The sequence below is a fragment of the Xyrauchen texanus genome, chromosome 22, assembly GCF_025860055.1.
Source record: "Xyrauchen texanus isolate HMW12.3.18 chromosome 22, RBS_HiC_50CHRs, whole genome shotgun sequence".
Lineage (NCBI taxonomy): Eukaryota > Metazoa > Chordata > Actinopteri > Cypriniformes > Catostomidae > Xyrauchen > Xyrauchen texanus.
In genome coordinates, this window is record NC_068297.1 from 22,721,579 (window position 1) to 22,745,115 (window position 23,537).

General features: G+C 45.6%; 1 protein-coding gene across 1 annotated transcript in view; it reads left to right on the forward strand.

Moving 5' to 3' along the window:
- The window catches only part of insyn2ab (inhibitory synaptic factor 2Ab), a 71,899-nt gene extending 55,356 nt beyond the window's left edge, over window positions 1-16,543 (forward strand). Inside the window, exons 4-5 of the mRNA XM_052154177.1 lie at window positions 14,687-15,176; window positions 15,294-16,543. Of these exons, the coding sequence (XP_052010137.1) occupies window positions 14,687-14,870 (184 nt within the window). The 3' untranslated portion in view covers window positions 14,871-15,176; window positions 15,294-16,543. The remainder of the gene's footprint in view (window positions 1-14,686; window positions 15,177-15,293) is intronic.
- Window positions 16,544-23,537: the final 6,994 nt, after the last annotated feature.

The following is a 23,537-nucleotide window of genomic DNA, read 5'->3' on the forward strand; positions in this document are numbered from 1 at the left end:
TGAACCATATGACTAAATAGATATGCTCTCTGATGCTTAATGAGTGCACTAGCCAGGCTCCATCGCTCAACATTAGTTCTTGACCTCACTGAAGTTTTTATGTCTAAATGGGAGCAAATTGTAACCCGCACACACACACAAGACGAGACAGTCACAATGTCGGAGGAAACTGCTTTATTCACAAAGCAGGCAATAGTACAAAAACAGGGCAAATCCAGTGAAGAGTCGTCAAAGGGGAGCGTGAGGTCGAGGCCGGGGAATCAGAATAGAACAAAGGGGCAAATCCGGGAGAGAGTGGTCAACGAGAGCGGGAGGTCGAAGCCGGGAAACAGGACACAACTAGACGGGACTAGCGGGAGCAAAAGACAGGGGGGACTAGGGGATTACTAGTGCTGGCAAAGCGAAGGGGAAAACTAAACAATAACCAACAGGAGTGAGACGAATGTGCTGTGATATATATCGGGGAAAGTGCAGGTGTAAACAATGAAAGGTGATGAGACGAGTACAGGTGAAACTAATATGGTGACTAAGAGTGGGCATGCGAGCCCGAGGAGGGAGACCTGCTAACGAGCATGAGAGCTCGTAGGAGCAAAACGAGCGTGCAAGCTCGAGCGAGCAAAACGAGCGTGGAAGCCCGAGGGAGCAAAACGAACGTGGAAGCTCGAAGGGGCGGAGCGAGGGAGCGGGGTTCCTGACAGTACTCCCCCCTCTATAACGGACGGCTCCTGACGGCCGCGCTCGGTGCGAGGAGCGCAACCTCTGGGAAGTGGTGCTGGACGATCCCAACAAACAAAAAACCCCTGAAAAGAAAACCCACAAACCACACAAACAAAATTGAGGGCAGTCCAAGTGGCACAGAGGGAAATGAGACTGTCCATGGGGTCAATGGGCAGTTTCAAGGCAAGGTCAGGGGGAACATAGCGGACAGGCGGGTGGTCGTGAGATCTAGGGGGCAGCCATAGGGCAGAGACTGGGTCAGGGGGTCTGGAAGGCGACTGGAGGACAGGGACTGGGTCCGGGGGTCTGGAAGGTGACCACCGGACAGGAATAGGGTCCGGAGGCCAGGGAAGAGGCCACAGGACAGGGAGAGGGTCAGGAAGTCCGGGCCGAGCCGTGAAAGGTGGAGCCATCAGAGGCGGCACCGTAGGCGGCTCTGGAGGCGGGGTTCTGGAAGGCTCTGGAGGTGGAGCCAAAGGAGGCTTTAGGGGCGAAGGCCTGGAAGGCTCTGGAGGTGGAGCCAAGGGAGGCTCGAGAGGCGGAGCCCTAGAAAGCTCTGGAGTCTCTGGGAGTAGAGCCGTGGGAGGCTCGGGGAAAAAGGTTGTGGAAGACTCGAGAGGCTCTAGAGGTGGAGCCCTGGAAGGCTCGAGAGGCTCGAGAGGCTCGAGGGGGGGGCCATGAAAGACTCAAGAGACGGAGCCCCGAGAGGCTCGGGAGGAGGAGGAGCCCTGGAAGACTCGAGAGACGAAGCCCCGAGAGGCCGGAGGGAAGGAGGAGGCCTGAGAGACTCGAGGGACGGAGCCCTGAGAGGCTTGAGGGGAGGAGGAGCCCTGAAAGACTCGAGAGGAGAAGCCCTGAGAGGCTTGGAAGGAGGTGGAGCCCTGAAAGACTCGAGAGACGGATCCCTGAGAGGCTTGGGAGGTGGAGCCATGAAAGACTCGAGGGACGGAGCCCTGAGAGGCTCGAGGGGGGGAGGAGCCCTGAAAGACTCGAGAGGAGAAGCCCTGAGAGGCTTGAGAGGGGGTGGAGCCCTGAGAGACTCGAGACGAAGCCCTGAGAGGCTTGAGGGGTGGAGCCATGAGAGGCTCGAGGGACGGAGCCCTGAGAGGCTCGAGGGGAGAAGGAGCCCTGAAAGACTCGAGAGGAGAAGCCCTGGGAGGCTTGAGAGGGGGAGGAGCCCTGAGAGACTTGAGAGATGAAGCCCTGAGAGGCTTGGGGGGAGGAGGAGCCCTGAAAGACTCGAGAGGAGAAGCCATGAGAGGCTTGGAAGGAGGGGGAGCCCTGAAAGACTCGAGAGGAGGAGCCCTGGGAGGCTCGAGTGGAGGAGCCTTGGGAGGCTCGTGAGGCGGAGGCCAGGAGGGCTCTGAGGGGCGAGCAGAGGCTGGCAGAGCCGTGGAAGACTCGGAGAGTGGAGCAGAGGCTGGCAGAGCCGTGGAAGACTCTGAGGGCGGAGCAGAGCCCGGCAGAGCCGTGGAAGACTCTGAGGGCGGAGCAGAGCCCGGCAGAGCCGTGGAAGACTCTGAGGGAACCTCTGCGGTCTTGAGCACAAGACGAGACTGGGGAGAAGGGGCCCTCTTCCTTCTCTTACGTCTTCGGCCAACAGGGGACGTGGCCATGGGGGTGGTCGAGGCTACAGGTGCTGGCTCTGGGGCGGTCGAGGCTACAGGCGCTGGCTCGCTGACCGTGGCAGACATGTGCGCTGGCTCGCCGGCCGTGGCAGGCATGGGCGCTGGCTCGTTGGCCGTGGCAGACCTGGGCGCTGGCTCGCTGGCCGTGGCAGGCATGGGCGTTGACTCGCTGTACAGTAGGGCGAGGTCAATAAACTGAGCCAGGTTAAGGGAGCAGCGACCACCAGGCATGAATGATGAGGTTGGCTCATTCAGTCCACATTGAAAAATGTCTTTCAGAGCCACCTCATCAAAATTCACCTGGTACGCCAGGGCACAAAAATCCATAACATAAGCCTCCAAGGGTTGGCTCCCCTGGCGCAAAACCAAGAGTCGGGCCGCTGGCTCCATAATGTCAAGGACGGGGTTATGAGTTACACAACCACTACCTTGCACGAAAAACCCTTGGTTAGCGTCCGAAGAGCCATAAAACCTCTCCGGGGATGGAGAGCATACGGCGCTCGCGGATGCGTGGAGAGCATCAACGGGCTCAGGGGCAGACACAGGTGAAACAGGGTGAAATATTTCAGACATAGTACATACCTGCTGCCCCTGGGCCACGAGCGCTTGGTCATGTCTCCAAATCGTAGCTCCTCGTGCCGAATGCGACGTGCACATCCGCTCTAGTGAGCTGCGCGAATCCTCCGCGTGATGCATTGTGACTGTCTTCGGTGAGGTTGGTTATTCTGTAACCCGCACACACACACAAGACGAGACAGTCACAATGTCGGAGGAAACTGCTTTATTCACAAAGCAGGCAATAGTACAAAAACAGGGCAAATCCAGTGAAGAGTCGTCAAAGGGGAGCGTGAGGTCGAGGCCGGGGAATCAGAATAGAACAAAGGGGCAAATCCGGGAGAGAGTGGTCAACGAGAGCGGGAGGTCGAAGCCGGGAAACAGGACACAACTAGACCAGACTAGCGGGAGCAAAAGACAGGGGGGACTAGGGGATTACTAGTGCTGGCAAAGCGAAGGGGAAAACTAAACAATAACCAACAGGAGTGAGACGAATGTGCTGTGATATATATCGGGGAAAGTGCAGGTGTAAACAATGAAAGGTGATGAGACGAGTACAGGTGAAACTAATGTGGTGACTGAGAGCGGGCATGCGAGCTCGAGGAGGGAGACCTGCTAACGAGCATGAGAGCTCGTAGGAGCAAAACGAGCATGCAAGCTCGAGTGAGCAAAACGAGCGTGGAAGCCCGAGGGAGCAAAACGAACGTGGAAGCCCGAGGGAGCAAAACGAGCGTGGAAGCCCGAGGGAGCAAAACGAACGTGGAAGCCCGAGGGAGCAAAACGAGCGTGGAAGCTCGAAGGGGCGGAGCGAGGGAGCGGGGTTCGTGACACAAATCCCCACAGCCAAGATCCAACATATAGTGGAAAGCCTTCTCAGATGAGTGGAAGCTGTTATAGTAGCAAAGGGAGGACAAACTCTGTATTTGTAGCCATGGTTTTGAACTTAAATGTTCAACAAGAACATATAAAGTAGGTGTAGTGTCTTAGTATGCTTTTGGGCAAACAGATGACTCAAATTTATAACAACGTAACTTGCTTGCATGTCAAAACAAAATGGTATAAGCATGCCTGTTTGCCTCAAAAACAGTCGCAACTGTGTAGATAGCAGCATACATGAATGTATATTTTTACATTCTCAAATCTTGGAGTAGTGAAGCCAGCATGGTGTAATTTTGCTGCCCTTCCCCATATAGTTTGACACGTACAGGGAAACAAATAGTAGCAGATAGAGCAGCATGACCTGTTGCTGTCCTGACATAGCCTCTGTTTCAAGGGTGCGCTGACTGGAGACAGCCATGACTCATTCATCAGAAATAGGAAAATGTAGCCATTAAGAGTTTTGAAATAGTGGCAACAATCTGTTTTTCTAACACACTGTCCAAAATAACTCCCCGTGGTACTTCTACAGTTTGCATTTAGCACCTTTTTGCTTCCTACTTCATTTATGTATCTCACGACAGCCCAGTGGGTACCCAGAGATTTTTGGAAATATTTTTTTCTGTTAGGAGGTAATAAAAAAAGTCCCATTAGTGGTACTAGATGCATCTCACTTTCAAAGGCTGCAATATTTCTCATTATAAGCAGCGAGTCAGTTTCCATTAAGTATTTATGAACCAGAAATAAACTGGTAAATGTTGTTCTTTGTACAGGCTCCAGACATATTCTCAGAGAGGAAAGTGCCATGGTTCTCTCGTTCTCTCTTTCACTCTCAATTTCTCAGCCTAACACCCTCGCAACTCAGAGAAATACAGCTAATCACAAAGAGAGAGAGAGAGTGAGAGAAAGAGAGAGTGTGAGAGAAAGAGAGAGAGTGATAGTGAGAGAGAGAGTTGGATGAAACTGTGAGAAATCATCTGAGTGAGATCATTCATGCGTTTTGGATGCCAGTGCTCACCTTGCTGAACACACTGTATGGCACTCAACACTAATGAGCAGGCCAGTTCTTAACAACTCAAAGGAGTAGAGGAAACAGAAGACAAGAGGAAGTCTGATTGTCTGATTGCCAGCTCGGGGCAGGAAATGAGATTTTTGGTGGAATGGGCAGTGAAGAGGTGCTGATTGTGATCTTGTTGGTACCAAGGAGGTCTATGATACCTAGAGAAAGCCAAGTATGAGACCTGCTTTCTGCCATCTGCACATGGGCTCTCATCTCTGGACAAAGTACATTTTGAGCCTATCACCAGAGCAATAAATGCCATGTGACTTATTGCAATGGAGCGACAGGAAAATGACATCCTGACTAGGGCTGCAACTAACGATTGTTTTAATAATCGATGAATCTTCAATTATTTATTCAATGAATCAATAAATCGTTTCAAAAATGTTTCCTGTATTTTATAAAAAAAATTATATTTTTTAAACAGAAACTATAAAGGGTGTATGGATTTGGTTACATTTACAGTAGGCTACTGAATTCACAATTCTATACTCTCACAAAACTTTAAACAAAACCTGAATCGTGAAAAGTTATGTTTTATTTTATTATTAATATTATTATTACTTTCAGGACACAAAACAGGTCCTTTACTTGTAAAACTAAACAAAAAGTACTCTTCAGTAAAGAGTAAAATGATCCATCAAGGATGCAGTGGGACTACTGTTGTGCGCTGGACAACTTGGGTCATGTTTTTTTTCCGCTTCAACTTGTCTCCATTGTTTTTCAAATAAGATTCATCATGCAACACATTTTTCACTGAGCTGTAAACTGACAGAGCTGATATGGAAAATATTTAACACTATTAGTGCACAAATGTTTTAACATTGAGGTCATCTATGTGCAAATGTACTCCTAAATATTGGTCAACCAATACATCACCTAGGCCAATAAATCAGATGATATTTGCTATTTTTAAATGATCAGCATTGGCATTATTTTGCGATCATTATCACTTTCATTTAGCTAAATAAATTATATAAACAATAACGTGTTAAAAAAATGTAACACAATTATTCACACCCTGTGACGTGTACATAAATTCCAACAAAAGTACTGATTTCACTTCCATATGAACAATTCAAGATTGAAGTCTGTTTTTACGAGTCATGTCTATAGGTGGCAGCACGCCTCAACAAACCTCAAAAGCAATGCAGCCACAGAATGAGAACCACTCACTCAGGAGGAAGCACAACAGATGGGCGAAGCACAACAGAATACAGGAATCTTGAGATGTGATTTTCTAAGATTTACTACTTTTAACTTGACACAGCATCCTAAAAATGTGCGTTTATGATGCTGAATATCAGTAAGATGTTCCAAACACGTCCATCTGAAGCATGCACATGTTCATAGAGCGACAAATAAAAACTGTGCAGATAGAAAGCAATTTCTATTTCACAGATTGTTGTCAACTGTAGGCTTTTCAACGATATGAGAATAAATCAAACAATATATTCAGTTCTTAAACCGCTATTTGTATTGTCTTCTGCCACAATAATGCAGTTTATTAAAAAAAATGTTGAAACTATATTACATATTTATTATAGGCCCTACATATTCAATTTATATTATATATATTTGAATTCATTTTTATACAAAATATCTTTATTTGGGGGCCTCTCAACAAACAATGATGTTTGTGATTAATTCCATGAATTGATCGGCATGTCATTTAATGAATTCAATTGAAAATATCTTGCATATCTTGTTTAAACAATACAACTGAAGATCTTTCAATTACTTAATTCACAAAGCTCACAAAACTGAGCTTGAGCGTATTCTGAAGCGCTCATAGATTCTCCTTTGAATAAACCTGAATCGTTAAGACGATTATCATTAGAATCCCGAGTTCTTGTTAAGGCTGAAAGTACAATGTGTTCATCAGTCATCTCGTGAGTCGTTTCTGCAGCCCTGTCCTTCAGCTCCAACTCCACCCAAACTGTCCACGCATCACTGAAGGAATCTAGACAAATGGACACAAATAGGTCACGTACTGGACTCTGGGGAGGACAGGGCAGGCTAGTTTGAATGAGAGATGGCAGAGATAGCCGACTGTGTGCACAGAGGAGATGGACAGCAGTGCTGCTCAAACAAATATTACAGACAGGTCTTAATAATCCACTCACTTCGGTAAAACCCTCGAAAATGATCCGGCTGAACTCGCGAACAAGCCTCCATTGACTCACTCAGTTAAAGACCTTGTATGCCTTGTGCTGAAATCAATTGCGATTTTGACTCATAATGGAACAGAATATTTGACATTGTGTCCATGTAACGAATGCAGGAGTGAAGGCAGACGAGGAGGTGCGGATCCAAAAGCAGGTTCTTTATTATAAATCAAAGTGAGGGCAAACAAACAGGAACGAAGAAATATCCACGAGGGGAAAACATGAAAAACATCCACAGGCAGGAGAAACAACCATAACATTCACGTACAACAACATTCAACGACCAACAAGGGAATGAAGGAACAAACAGGGTTTAAATACACAAAGACAAGGGTAACAAGGCCAAATCAACAACAGAACTCTGAAACAGGATAACGAAATAATTAACTAAAACCAATGACAAACAAGTACTGAATCAAGGTAATCAACCAATGAACCAATAAAACCCAGATACAAAACATGGAGGGAAAACAGGATGTGACAAAACTAGGAACTGAACAGGAATTTTCAAAATAAAAGTACACAAAAGAACAACAATGAACATGACAGAATCCCCCCTCAAAAGGATCGGATTCCAGACGATCCTGAAACAAAAAACAAAAGACAAAAACCCACAAAAACAACATAAGGGCACCAGGGGCAAACAGACAGTCCAAGTGGGCACACGGGCAGACAGACAGACTAGGGGGGCACAATGGGCAGGCTGGAAGTCCAGGGGGGCGCAGAGGGCAAGACAGGCAGGTCACGGAGGTGCAAGGGGCAGACAGGAAGTCCAAGGGGGAAACGAGACAGTCCACGGGGGCACAAGTGGAGATGAGACAGTCCACGGGGCCCATTAGGCAGCCCCGGGGGGCACAAAGGGACAGGGGGCCAGGGAGGTATCGACCGGACAAGGATAGGTCTGGGGGACCGTGGAGGAGGCCACTGGACAGGAACAGGGTCAGGGGGCCTGGGAAGAGGCCACAGGATGGGAACAGGGTCAGGAGGCCCGGGAGGAGGCCACAGGACAGGGGCCGGGTCAGGGGGCCTGGGAGGCAGCCTCAGGACAGGGACAGGTTTAGATGGCCCGGGGGCTGGCCATAAGGCAAGGGCCGGCTCAGGGGGCCTAGGAGGAGGCCACAGGTTAGAGGCCGATCTAGGTGGCCTAGGAGATGGCCATGGGGCAAGGACCAGTTCAGGAGGTCTGGGAGCTGGCCTCAGAGCAAGGACCGGTTCAGGGGGCCTGGGAGCGGGCCACAGGGCAAGGATAGGTTCAGGAGGCCTGGGGGTTGACCACGGGATGTGGGTAAGTTTGGGGGACCTGGGTGGTGGCCGCCAGATAGGGACCGGTGGAGCCGCGTGAGGCGGAGCCAAGGAGGACTTCGGAGGCGGAGCCGTAGAAGACTTGGGAGGCTGCTTCGAAGGAGGCGTAGGCAGGACCGTGGGGGGCTTAGGAGGCGGAGCCGAGGGAGGTGGCGCCGTAGGAGGTTCTTCAGGCGGTGAGCTGGAAGGCTTCGGAGGTGGAGCCGAGGAAGGTTGAGCCGTAGGAGACTGGAGAGGCAGAGCCGTGGGAGGCGGAGCCGTAGGAGGCTCGGGGGCGGAGCCGCAGGAGGCGGAGCCGTAGGAGGCTCGAGAGGAGGAGCTCTGGAAAGCTCGGGAGACTTGAGAGGCGGAGCCCTAGGAGGCTCGGGAGGAGGAGCCCTGGAAGGCTTGAGAGGCGGAGCCCTGGAAGGCTCGGGGGGAGGAGCCCTGGAAGGCTCGGGGGGGAGGAGCCCTGGAAGGCTCGGGGGGGGAGGAGCCCTGGAAGGCTCGGGGGGGGAGGAGCCCTGGAAGGCTCAGGATGCTCAGTAGGCAGAGCTCTGGAAAGCTCGGGAGGAGGAGTCCTGGAAGACTCAGGAGGAGGAGTCCTGGAAGACTCGGGCGCTGGCTCACGGACGGTCGAGGCTACAGGCGCTGGCTCACGGACGGTCGAGGCTACAGGCGCTGGCTCACGGACGGTCGAGGCTACAGGCGCTGGCTCACGGACGGTCGAGGCTACAGGCGCTGGCTCACGGACGGTCGAGGCTACAGGCGCTGGCTCACGGACGGTCGAGGCGACAGGCGCTGGCTCACGGACGGTCGAGGCGACAGGCGCTGGCTCACGGACGGTCGAGGCGACAGGCGCTGGCTCACGGACGGTCGAGGCGACAGGCGCTGGCTGGGTGACCGAGGTGGGCTCTGGCTCGCTCACCGTGACATGCGTGGGCTCTGGCTCGCTCACCGTGACATGCGTGGGCTCTGGCTCGCTCACCGTGACATGCGTGGGCTCTGGCTCGCTCACCGTGACATGCGTGGGCTCTGGCTCGCTCACCGTGACATGCGTGGGCTCTGGCTCGCTCACCGTGACATGCGTGGGCTCTGGCTCGCTCACCGTGACATGCGTGGGCTCTGGCTCGCTCACCGTGACATGCGTGGGCTCTGGCTCGCTCACCGTGACATGCGTGGGCTCTGGCTCGCTCACCGTGACATGCGTGGGCTCTGGCTCGCAGACCGGGAGGCAGAAGCCCATCTTCTCACCCTCCTCCGGGCAGACGAAGTGGACCGTGCAGGCTCGATGACGGCAACAGGCGTGGGGGTTTGCACACTGACCGTAGGGGCTGGCGTGACAGGGAGAGCTAGGGAGACTGGAGTCACCGCCGTGGGAGGGGAGGCAGGATCCTCATCCACAACATCCACAGTAAGTGGCGAGCCGCATACCAGCAGTGTCTCCGCCACAAAATCACAGAGCGTCCAGCCGCGTGTCGCCGGTGGCAACCGCTCCTTCAGTGAGGGGTTCAGATTACCCCAGAAGAAAACCACCAAGGCCGAGTCCGGGAAGCCGGAGATGTTTGCCAGCTCAAGGAAGTCACGGATGTGGTCCTCCATCGGTCGGTCCTCTTGCTTTAGGCAAAGCAGCTGGTAGTTCGCTTGCTGAACCGCTGGATCCATAGTGTGGTTGGTCGTTCTGTAACGAATGCAGGAGTGAAGGCAGACGAGGAGGTGCGGATCCAAAAGCAGGTTCTTTATTATAAATCAAAGTGAGGGCAAACAAACAGGAACAAAGAAATATCCACGAGGGGAAAACAACATGAACATGAAAAACATCCACAGGCAGGAGAAACAACCATAACATTCACGTACAACAACATTCAACGACCAACAAGGGAATGAAGGAACAAACAGGGTTTAAATACACAAAGACAAGGGTAACAAGGCCAAATCAACAACAGAACTCTGAAACAGGATAACGAGATAATTAACTAAAACCAATGACAAACAAGTACTGAATCAAGGTAATCAACCAATGAACCAATAAAACCCAGATACAAAACATGGAGGGAAAACAGGATGTGACAAAACTAGGAACTGAACAGGAATTTTCAAAATAAAAGTACACAAAAGAACAAAGGACAACAATGAACATGACAGTCCAAGAGGTTTTCTTTCAATATGATCTCATTGGCTGAACCCATTGCAGTTTGTCCCTGTGGTGACGTGCTAAAAAATAATATTTGTCTTTTTGGCAGCTGACACGTCAGGCTTGTACCATGTCATTGACTAAAGCTCATTGCAGAATGCTTGTACCTGTATAAAGGATAACGTTCAGTGTTACTGTGATTAAATATTTAGCTACATAGAGCTCCCCTGACTGAGCTTGAGTGTGTGTGTGTGTGTGTCTGTATGTTTCTGCATTACATTGAGGCATTGAAGCAAATAACTGAGCAAGAACCTGGGTCACTTACATTTGATGTTAACAACAGGGAGTTATTTTAACATTCGCCTGTTCATACCCACAAGATTTAATTAAAAATCTATTTCAAATTAAATTCCTGTGAATTAATGGGAAGTTAAAGCTGATATATTTAACTTTTTGCAGTTTGCTGCTCTTTTTGTTGAATACTTTGTAATTATTTAGCAATGGTATTTTGTGCAATCAGAGAAATCAACAGATTTGACCAAAGTGCTTCACACTAAAAAAATAATAGAAATAATAATATTTTGTGTATATACACTGGCACCCAAAAGTTTGGAATAATGTACAGATTTTGCTGTTTCGGAAGAAAATTGGTAATTTAATTCATCAAAGTGGCATTCAACTGATCATAAAATATAGTCAGGATGTTACTGATGTAACACCGTCACTATTTAAAAAATGTCATTTTTCATCAGATCTAGACAGGCCCAATTTCCAACAGCCATCACTCCAACACCTTATCCTTGAGTGATCATGCTAAATTGCTAATTTGGTACTAGAAAATCCCTTACCATTATACCAAACACAGTTTAAAGCTATTTGGTTTGTTAAATGAAGCTTAAAATAGTCTTTGTGTTTGAGTTGCCACAGTACGCAATAGACATAAACAGCTTTCTCTAGAAATTTGTCAGTCAATCATTGTTTTGGGGAATGAAGGCTATACAATGCTTGAAATTGTCAAAAAACTGAAGATTTCATACTAACATGTACACTACTGTCTTCGAAGACAAAGAACAACCGGTTCTAACAAGGACAGAATGAGATGTGGAAGGCCAGATGTACATCTATACAAGAGGATGAGTTCAGTTTGAGAAATAGACGCCTCACCTGTCCTCCGCTGACAGCTTCATTGAATTCTACATGCTCAAAACCAGTTTCATGTACAACAGTAAAGAGAAGACTCGGTGCAGGCCTTATGGGAAGAATTGCAAAGAAAAAGCCACTTTTGAAACAGAAAAATAAAAACAAAAGGTTAAAGTGGGATAGAAACACAGACATTGGACAACAGATAATTGGAAAAGAGTTTTATGGATCTCAACTCTTATTGAGCATTTGTGGGATCAGCTAGACTGTAAGGTGCGTGAGAAGTGCCCGATAAGACAGACATACCTATGGCAAGTGCTACAGGAAGTGTGGGGTGAAATGTCACATGAGTATCTGGACAAACTGACAGCTAGAATGTCAAGGATCTGCAAAGCTTTCATTGCTGCACGTGGAGGATTGACAAGAGCAAATGGACATACATTACTAAGACACATACACACACAACAAGTTTATAAGCTCTGATAAAAGGCTGGATATATTGATTGCAATCAATAGCAGTGCAAATATCCACAAAACTCAAGATTCCCCAGATTCAAAAGCTTGTGTAAAAAAGTATTCAGCTAAGACTTAAAAGTCTCCACTGTCGGAGACAAACGAATGTAAAGGGGAAGTTTATTCCATAGTTTTGGGGCAATTACAAATAATGCCCGGTCACCCTTTGACTTTTGCTTGGATCGAGGGACAACCAGAAGCATTTGATTTGAGCTCTCAGACACCTAGAAGAAGTATAAAGGCTTAGGAGGTCGGCAATGTAATGGGGAGACAGATTGTGTTGTGCTTTAAAAACAAGTATTACAATTTTGAATTCAATCCTGTTCTAAAACGGCAGCCAGTTAAGAGAGGATAACAGAGGAGAAATGTGCTCCCTTTTTTTTAGTGCCAGTCAATAACCTTGCTGCAGAATTTTGAACTAAAGGCAGGATAAATGCAATGAAAATTACAATATTTACAATATATTACAATATTATACTGTAATATACATACCCAAAAAGCATTTGGAAACTTTTGGAAACTTACGTAATCTGCCAACAAATGATGCAAGACCCTTTCTCTGGACTAACTTTACTTAGCAGTTTCTGCAACTTGTAACTTTTAACCTACAGTACTGTTCTGAGTGGATAAAGTAGTGTGAAGTCAGTTTTCTAAAGTGTCTTAGCAAAGTAAACCCAGTTCAGCATATTAAGTATGTACTGTACATGTTCTACAATGTTGTCCAAATACTTTTTGGGGCCACTATTAATTATAATATAGCTTGTTTGCATTACATTTGACATAATACCGTTAATTTAAGATAAAATGGTTACTACAATCACTTATTTCGGTTGTAGAATTTTACAAGATTTGACAAGTTTTTTCAATAATTATTTTATTTTTTCAATAATTATACAAAAAATATTATAAAATAACAATAAACAAATTCATCATTTATTGTTGCATATGCCCAAAGTGACACCAAAAACTACAGAACAGTTCTTAGAATAGGTGATAACTTCAGCAAATCTCCACCATTCAGAGTCAGGTTTGCAGATTCTACCTTTCCAGCTCCAATTTACTGTGTGTGTTGTTCACCAAGCACCCATATATATATATATATTTTTGTTTGTTTTTTGTTGGCACAAATCTTTTATAAATGGATGTAATTGATGAGCCAAACTGCATTGATTTCCAATATGCTCATTTGTAAGCAGGAAAGTGAAAAAAGGGCAGGGCCAGTGAAAAATGAGGAAAGTGAAAAAAGGGCAGGGCCAGTGAAAAATGAGGCAGAGAGAGTAGTACTGATCAACCAGAGTGCCTCTGGTTGATTGGTCTCTCTGTCTCTGTTCATTTTACTGATGAGTCAGAGGGCTGTTTTGTGAATGATTTCATTTAGATCAGATTAAAGCTGTCTCTGACCGTTAATCTAGGAGTTTAGCCACTGCATTAATCAGGAATCATCTGATTGTCATGGAATTATGACTTCAGAGGGAAGACTAGGTCAGATGACTATGCGAGGACAGTCAAATCCACACACACACATAAACTGAGACTGTGCTATACAGCTAAGTCATGATGTTCGAAGGATAAAGAATGAGGTGGTTTTATTCTGCTTAGGCAGAATCTTGAAGACCCCAAGAAACCAAAATATAGAGTTTTAACTCGATTTAACTGAACTCTGCTCATGTTTTGAGGTTTTTCCACTGTGGATTGTACCTGGTACTTTTTTTTAGTAACACCTCGGTCAAGATTCCAATCGAGCAGAGCCGATACTAAATGTGACGTCAAAACCCTGCAGATCACTGATTGGTCAGAGAGAACCTATAAGCTAGATGGCAGGTTAGCTTACCTTCATGCATTGTCGAGCTAACACAGTGATGTCCTCGTCTAAGCATTGGTGTATGATTTCCCAAACTCTTGTTATTTTTTTTAGAGGTATTTTGTCTTGCTGCCTTCAGGTTCTTTTAAAACAAAGTTTGTCATCTTGCTGTGAAAAACAGCAACATGCCGAGAATCAAGAACACAATTGGTAATTGACGCAATTGACGCGTTTGGAACATGTCACCTGTATTCAGCATCATAAACAGCAAATTTTTAGGATGTGGTGTCAAGTTAAAATTATTTGAAACCTTGAAATCGCATCTCAAGATGAGGACACTTGGAAGGCTGCCTCGTTTCACAGCCTTCATTCGCTTATTTTGGTTGATGCATCAGGTGCATCCTTCGTGGTCTTCAATCACCCACAGTCCTTTGCACAATTCAGATTTTAGTTTTTTTAAAGAAAATTTTGGAAAACAAATCAAATGGATGTGCACCCTCCTGGTGGCTTCCTCCATTTCTATAAGGAGTTGTAATGATTCACAAATAATTTATTTTTGCAGAGGTGGAAACCTCTATGACATAGCCATGCAGACTTACCATCTCATTCACAGTGCTGAATGCTGAGGAGGAGCCTAGCATACAGCCTCAAAAGAACTGGTCTAGGAATTAAACAGCTGTATTTGAGGAAGCACCCATTGTTGTGCTTCCCCCACCTGCTGTGCACTTTTGTGTAATCAGTTTTAAATATTTCAATCTTTTTGCATCTCAGTATGTGAGCCATGCCTAAAGTACTGCTGTTTTTCTCTTTTAGTGTGGAACTAGATTTTAAACTTCAGGAGGACAAACTGCAGCCCTTAATGAAGAGACTGTGTCCATTAGAAGAGCCGACTTACCCCTCTCTGCCTTACACACACGAGGTGTTCACCTCCACTCCCAAACGCAAGTCCAAGACTGAGTCCAAGAAGCACGCTCGCTGGAAACTCTGGTTCCTTTAACATAAGACTAGGAATTTCATTGGTTTTGGGATCTCTGAACCATCACACCACAACAAGCAAATTCTTGTGGAATTCTGCTGTACTTATTGGATAAACATGGTGACTTGGTGGCTCAATGCTATCCACTGTTATGGAACAAGCATCATGGGCTGAAATGAGCGAATGGATTTTAATGAGGAATAACAATCGTTTTCTTATCATGACCCTCTAATAAACCCTCTGAGTTTGGGAACTATTGAATTAACCTGTTCTGACGTTTTCCATAAGGATTACACAGTACTCCTTTGGTTCAAACAAGTTTGCAAGGTAAGCAAGCAGGGTTGTTATTAGATGATTTGTGTATGTGTTTTAATACTGTAATTATATATGTTTAACTCAAAGATTTCTCTCTCCTCTCCCTACATTTCTCTCTTCTTATTTTAGGGGCCCAGAAGAGATGAAAAAGAACGAAAAAGCTAAATGCTATTTTGCCTCAAAACTACTTTGGAGTCATACATTAAAGGCATCTAATCAGCAAAGCACAAACCTTTGAGAATTATAAAGTAGATTTGATACATGAGATACCTCTTTTTCTCTCTCAGTCTTTCTTTCTTTCTTTCTCTCCAATTTTAGAGAGAATTAAAATAAAAATAGACTATTATTCTATGACAGAATAAATTAAATTATTCCTAGTGAGTGAATGCAGAATGCATTGACTGCATGCACTAATAATCTATGAATTTGTAGATATATTTTTCCTGGATAATGTTGAAGATGCACAATTACAGCAGTATGTCAGCAATGGTTAGGTTATACATGTATTAATGAAAATGGGTTGGTGTTCTAAAAATAAATAAATAATAATAAAAAAAATATATACATTAAAAATAAAAAAAAATTAACTAAAAGGTATATAGGTAATTTAAGAAGACACTAACTGTGATTGTCTTTCAATTTTATAGATTTATGTATCAGATAATTCTCCACAAACATTTTTGCTGATCATCTCCTGGGACAAAAGTTTTTACAGTAAAATAGTAAAATTCAGCTCAATGTGAAAATTTGAGTTCTGCAGTGTTTTAGGGCTGAAATTGTATGCAGGTGAATATGGCGCTGCATATACAACCTAAACGTGAAACCTAGGTAAATTCTAGGTTAATTATTTTGCTTAACAATACGACTGATTTAGTTGCAGATTATGACCAGAGTAGTTAAACTCAATATATTCAATATATACAAAATATTGTGTTATGTGGTGGAAAGGGCACAACTTCAAAACACAAAACAATAGATATAGTCTATATCTCACAACACATATCAATCTGTCCAAGCTTACTTGTCATTTTTTCAATTGAATTTTCAACACGATGGCAGTCAATCACTGAAATCTTGTGCTTGTTTCCCATGTAAAGCGAAGTAATTAAACAATCACTACACAAAAGTTTAAGGAGTATAATAAATGCAGGTAACCTATAGAGGGCTATGTATATACAAATTGTGCTTAGCATTTATTTAACTTTAAACAGTCTTTGTATTAGAAATTCAAGAAATGCCAACTTTCTTCAAGAGACTCACTTTTACTACAGTGCCAAACACTGTATTTATTTATTCCTAGAACCCACATCAAACTGGAGGATATTTTTTAAAACTACAGGTTATATACACACACACACACATATATATATATATATATATAGTAATATATTTAAAATTAATAATAATAATTATAATAAGAATATGTTTAATCAAAAATACCTGGTCACTTCACAGAATCTACATTACACAGGTTCTCATTCAAATATCTTATTTAATTGGACCACACTACCTGAAATACTTATTCTTGTAGCATCTACTATGTATTGTACACAGATCCATCGTTATACCTTGAGAAAGTGCAATTTATTTTGTATTGTGCAATATTACATTTTATAAAGTTTCTAACCACAGTGCATTTACAATAAAGAAACATTCAAAATATTGTGACTCAACTGTCCTGTTCCAATGTACGTTCTTTAGAGCAGTGGTTTTCAACTGGTGGATTACAGGTCTGTTCTAATAGGGTTTCGGACAGCAGGGAAAAACAATGCAATTACTCACCCTAATGTTGCTCTAAACGTATGAATTTCTTCTGTGGACAACAAATGAAAATAAACAAGTTTGTTTACCATAAAAAGAAAGTTCTATCGGGAAGACACGCAGGCTTGAGTGAAGTTTAAGATGCCATTTATTTGATAAATGTAAAACAGAAAGTAAAGTCTCTCTCTTTGGCGTAGGCCCTGTCCGACGGTCCGAGGGAGTTGTACCTGGAACCGTCATGTCCTGCCGGAGATAGGAGGAAATTTAAGTTGATATTCACTCTCAAATTTCTATTGGATATGTCGATGTAATCACGACCAGGGACAGAAATGTACTTTTGGGGCAATATTTGCAATATTTTACTATCATCCGCATTTAAAATGGCCTTAATGAGGGTATTTTAAAAAACACTGTGTGTTGTCTTTTTATGTAAAATAATTTAATTTAATATATGTATTAAGATCAATTTCAAATTAATTCAGTAAGTTTGTTAAATCAGCCTCAAATCATATATTGTGATATGTATTAGGCTTAGAATAACATATTAGAAAATATATCAGATGATAAGAGATAATTAATTTAGGGGGCTTTTATGCTCCTACTTATTTAATTTTGAGGGCATTTTTGGCCCCAAGCCCATATTCAATTCTGACCCTGGTCGTGACGTTTGGTCATGAAACACGATGAGAACCACGATGATATCAACTTAGCCACCAAATTTGATTCATTTTGTTGATCACTCAGTGTGAATGTTTGGCTTCAGAAGATGCATTGTCGTATTGAAAACTTTTACTTTTGTTTTATGGTGTTTTTTTTTTTGCACTTTTTCGAGACTGGCAGGTCCGGAGTCACTGTTCGCTTTCATTATATGGTAAATAAACACTGATTTTTTAAAGTTCACCTTTTGTTTTCCACAGAAGAAAGTCAGTCACACTGGTTTGGAGCAACATTGGGGTGAGTAAATAATTACAAAATTTTTGTCATTGGATGAACTATCCTTTCATGAATTTCAATGTTTAATTGGTTAATTTTCTATGAAAACTATTTTAATACTGGGTTGGGTCACTGGGTTGGGTTGTTTGATGTCCAATGTAAAATCTGGGTCCTGATGCAAAACCAGTTGAGAACCACTGCATTAGAGTTAGACCAAAGGACTGTGGATTGTTTTTGATTCTCACAAAGTGGATTGCAGTGGTGAAACTCAATTCACAGAGATGATTGAATAGTGCTTTAAACAGGACTCAGCTGCAGCATGAGACGGTTGGAACACTTCTCTCTAAAACTGATTGGCTTCAGCTTTGGCACACTCCACATACATGCCCTGTGATTGGACAGCATTCAGTGGAACACCTGCTGCCAAGATATTGTCTGTCCATATGACTCAAGGGATAAAATATTCCTCTGAACTCTCTTGCATAATGTAACTCATATAAATATAGCAAAACCAACAGTGCTGACCCAGTGTAGATGTGACTTCAGCTGAGTATTGCTGGAATTTGCATGTACTGTACCTATTCTCTCCTTATATGATAGATTGATGAAAGCTCCAACTTTAGCTGATGAGAACATCATTATGGCAGTCATGACCGCAATGAATCTGAAAACAGTCTGTGGTTGTGTCCTTGCGTTTTCAACTCTACTTAAAGGAATAGTTCAGCCAAAAATGACAATTCTGTAATAATTAACTCAACCTCATGTCATTCCAAACCAGTATGACTTCCTTTCTCATGTGGAATACAAAATAAGATGTTTTAATAAAAAACAAAAAAAAAAACAATGCTACTTTATTGGATCTTTACATGTACAGCATCAGCATTTCTTCAACCCCAAAAATAAAGAATATAAAGTCAAATCTCAACAGAACATGAGGGTTAAAAGATCTCTCAGTACATTCTCGTGTCTCATCTCTCTTCAGAGCATTGCTGCTTACAGTTTTAAACTGACTGGACTATTCATTGTGAAATGTCAGAAGCTTTTTATCCAGGTATTGCCTCTCTTTTGGAGTTATACAGTTATATCAAGATGTTATATCAGTTGTATCAAGTTGTTATTCTGTGGTGATAGCCTACAGATAATATTTTAAGGTCATGGGAATAAAGCTGCTCAATTGTTCTTAATTAAAGTTTTTTTTTAAAGGGCTGTGGAAAAATATGGATTTTGTTGGACATAGAGGTGCTCAAAACATGAGCTGCTATTGGGATGATTACAGTCAATCCATATGCCATATATAAGATTTATCCTTAGCACAAACCCCAGGCATTGAAATGAGACTCTGTTATCTGTTAACTGGTAAAGTAGATTTCTGCCACCTTTATATTTTCACTACAGCCTTAGTCTTTTGGTTTTTGCAAAGAGGTGTTAGGATATTGCCTTGAAAACGTTTGAATGACTAATTATCTATAACTTTCTGAGCCCATAAAGGGACAGGAGAGAGTTCGATTTGTGAAGTTTTGCATTCCCTTGTAATTATTTGGGGTTTCTTTTCAATAGCTGTATTGTTAAAATTAGACATGGTTTAACTAGGGTATTGTTTTTGTATTAAAACCACACAAATCGAATCGGTTACTAACGTAACCTCGGTTCTCTCTAGATGAGGGAACGAGTATTGCGTAAGCTAGCTTACGCTACGGGAAAGATTCATCTTTTCTGAGATATTGAAGCCAAAAAATTATCCTTAATTTTGTATCCATTGTCAACGCAGTGCGGCTAGTTAGCCCTTGAGCGGGCTAACTAGCGAGCTCATTAGTTGCTCTGCGGCAACTGCTGCAGCCTATAGACGAGCTTGGGCGAACTCGCATCCAATGAGAGGCGTCCGCGCGCTCACTGCATCAAAGCCCGCCAAAAAGGGCGTGACTAGAGTGCATATAAGCTTAGTTCGTAGGCTGGAACCCTGGTTTTCATTGAATGAAGCGAAAAATCGCTCGTGGCGCGAGCACGGCCGGTTACGCAATACTCGTTCCCTCATCTAGAGAGAACCGAGGTTACGTTAGTAACCGATTCGTTCTCTTACGAGAGGTTCTCTCGTATTGCGTAAGCTAGCTTACGCTACGGGAACCCTTTGTCAACGCCGTGCGCGCCAAGCATCCACCCGTTTAACTGATGATAGGGCAGTTAGAAAAACGGTTTTAAGTGAGAGGTGTTTCACATCCACGGATTGAAGCGGTTCGAAAGGGGGGGCTTTCATAGCTTCGAGAACTATAGAAAGGTCCCAGATAGGAACCGATGGGGGGCACGGAGGGTTCATCCTTCTAGCTCCCCTGAGGAAGCGGATGACCAGCTCATTTTTACCCTGTGACTGGCCGTGCAGGGGTTCAGCGAACGCCGCGACGGCCGCCATGTACACTTTGAGCGTGGATGGGGATCTGCCCTTATCCAGCAGCTCTTGTAAAAACACGAGCAGCGGCGACACCCCACATGTCCGTGGGTCCAGGTCTCTGTCGGTGCACCATTTTGAAAACACAGACCATTTTGAAGCATAGAGTCTTCTCGTGGAGGGGGCTCTAGTATGTATGATGGTGTTTATTACTCCTTCTGGCAAAGCGACGGGTAGTCGTTGATCACCCACGCGTGTAGCGCCCAGCACTCTGGGTGGGGATGCCAGATCGTTCCGCGAGCTTGCGAGAGGAGATCTGCTCTCACTGGGATGGGCCACGGCGCTGTCAGTGACAGCTGCGTAAGCTCCGGGAACCATGTTTGATTCTCCCAGCGCGGGGCTATGAGGAGCACCGAGTGGCGCGTTTCCCTGATCCTCTGCATTACCTGTGGCAATAGCGAGACGGGAGGGAAGGCGTAAAGCGGGCGGTTGGGCCAGTCCTGGGCCAGCGCGTCCTCGCTTTTCGAGAAAAATATTGGGCAGTGAGGGTTCTCTTCTGACGCAAAGAGGTCTATCTCTGCTCTGCCGAATATGCGCCATAACGTCTGGACTGTTTGAGCGTGCAGGGACCATTCCCCTGGGGAAATATTGTCTCTGGACAGTCTGTCTGGGCCGTCATTCAGGTGGCCTGGCACGTGCGTCGCCCTCAGCGAGCACAGGTGGCGCTGGGACCAACTCAGTATGCGATTCGTTAGATGGAAGATGTTCCTGGATCTGACACCGCCCTGACGGTTTAGATAGGATACCACAGACCTGTTGTCCGAGCGGACCAGGACGTGGTGACCCTGAATGATCGGGAGGAAGCGCACGAGCGCGTACTCGACCGCTATCATTTCCAGACAATTTATGTGAAGGAGCTTTTCCTGAACTGACCATAGGCCAAAAACCGGAGAGCCCTCGCAGACCGCGCCCCAACCCGTGTTGGACGCGTCTGTCGAGATGACTTTTCGGCGAGATACAGCTCCCATCATCACTCCCCGCTGATACCACTCGGCCACTGTCCAGGGCTGCAGAGCTGAAATACAGGTCTGAGTCACTCTGATTGGCTGGCGGCCTGTGGCCCAAGCCCGGCGAGACGCGCGGTGTTTAGCCAATGCTGAAGCGGGCGATGCGCAGTAAACCCAGTTGAAGTACTGCTGCGGCTGAGGCCATGTAGCCTAGCACTCTCTGAAACTTCTTCAGAGGTGTGAGGCTGTTCATCTGAAATGACGCGGCTAGTCGCTGCACACGGCGCGCACGCTGTGTAGATAAGCGAGCCGTCATTGCCACTGAGTTTAGTTCTATTCCAAGGAAGGAAATTGTCTGACTGGGCTGTAGTGAGCTCTTGGTCCAATTGACTGCAAGGCCCAAACTGTTCAGATGACTGAGGAGAACTGTCCGTATGTGATTGTGCCAAAATCAGCCAATCGTCCAAATAGTTCAGAATTCGCAAACCCTGACTCCGCAGGGGTGCGAGCGCCACGTCCATGCACTTCGTGAAAGTACGGGGTGCTAAAGACAGGCCGAGCGGAAGGACGGTGTATTGATAAACCTGACCGTCGAAGGCGAATCTCAAGAATGGCCTGTGACGGGGATTTATCTGAATCTGAAAGTATGCATCTTTCAGATCGAGAGAAATAAACCAGTCCCCCTGGCGCACACGCGTGAGGAGTTTGCAGGTTGTAAGCATTTTGAACGGTCTTTTTGCAAGCGCTTTGTTCAAAACCCTGAGATCTAATATTGGTCTGAGGCCGCCGTCTTTCTTGGGGACAAGAAAATAACGGCTGTATAACCCCGACTCGCTCAGGGGAGGCGGCACTCTCTCTATGGCCCTTTTGCACAGAAGGTTTGCTATTTCTGAACGAAGCATGCACGCTGCTTCCGTGTTCACAGTAGTTTCGAGCCGTGCTCTGAAGCGAGGAGGACGGCGATCGAACTGTAACAAATAGCCCTGTTTTATTGTGCTTAACACCCATTCGGATATTCCTGGAATATCTTCCCACGCTTTGAAGCGTAATGTTAGAGGGTGAGTGGCCAAATCTCTCTGATTGCCGCACACAGCGCGCTGAACAGAATGTGTGAGCGTGCTTACTCTGCTTATGCTGGACTGCTCGCAGACAGCATGGACAGGCTGTTCTGTGAGTGACTTCCCGATTGAGGTGAATGTGGAAAGAGTCACGTCTGTTAAGTGATACGCAAGCATAGTCACGGGCACGGGACTTACATACAGAGAAGTGTTTGCTGGCCGTGTGACAGAGTGGGCAGAGAATGGGCGCGCGCACGTATTCGTGAGCGCATTTATTGACTCTAACACTCAAGTGGTTCGTAACCGCTTTTGAGTGTGCTCTGATGGGGACACGGAACGTGTAATGCTTGTGTGTAGAGGTGAACACTGGATTGTGGGGACATTTTCTACACATAAGGCTGGTCGTGTGACAGAGCGGCCAGAGAATGGCGCGCGCACGGATTCGTGGGTGTGTTTATTAACCCTAACACTCGAGCGGTTCGTAACCGCTTTATGTGAGTGTGCCGTGATAGGGCCACGGGATGTGTAATGCTTGTGTGTAGGGGTGAACACTGGATTGTGGGCACATTTTCTACACATAAGACATGTTTGCTCTCTGGTATGGACACGGGATGTGTAATGCTTGTGTGTAGAGGTGAACACTGGGTTGTGGGCACATTTTCTAAACATATGGCATGCTTGCTCTTTACCAGATTTATTTGGGTCGCCGTGAAAACGGCGTTTGAGCGCAGGCAAGCGGGCGTTAACACCGGCTTGTTGGCTGCTGAAACTACCACTGTAGTAGCCTGAAGGAAGGGGACTGACAGGGGGCGAAGCTTTGACGGTGGTCCGGCCGCAGTGGGACTGATCCCATTTGTCAACAAAGCTAGGAGGACTTCGGTTGTTCAGGTTTCAGCGCAATTCTAGTCCGAGGCCCGCGGGGGGGCGGCGGTCTGCGGCGACTGTCTGAGCGCGATCGAGGGCGGCCGCCCTGTCGACGCTGAGAAGTCTGGCTTTGTTGAGCTGGGTGCTGTGAAGAGGTTCCTGCAGGAGGCTCACGTGGGCGGCCTACAGAGGAGCTAGCGTGACAAGGCAGAAAGAGATTCATGGCTTGTGTGGCTTTTTGGACCTCTGAAAACCGGTCAATGATACCACTCACAGCGGAGCCGAAGAGACCGGATGGAGAGAGCGGTGCATTGAGGAACGCAGAGCGCTCTGCTTCTCCCATGTCGGCTAGCGTTAGCCACAGATGTCT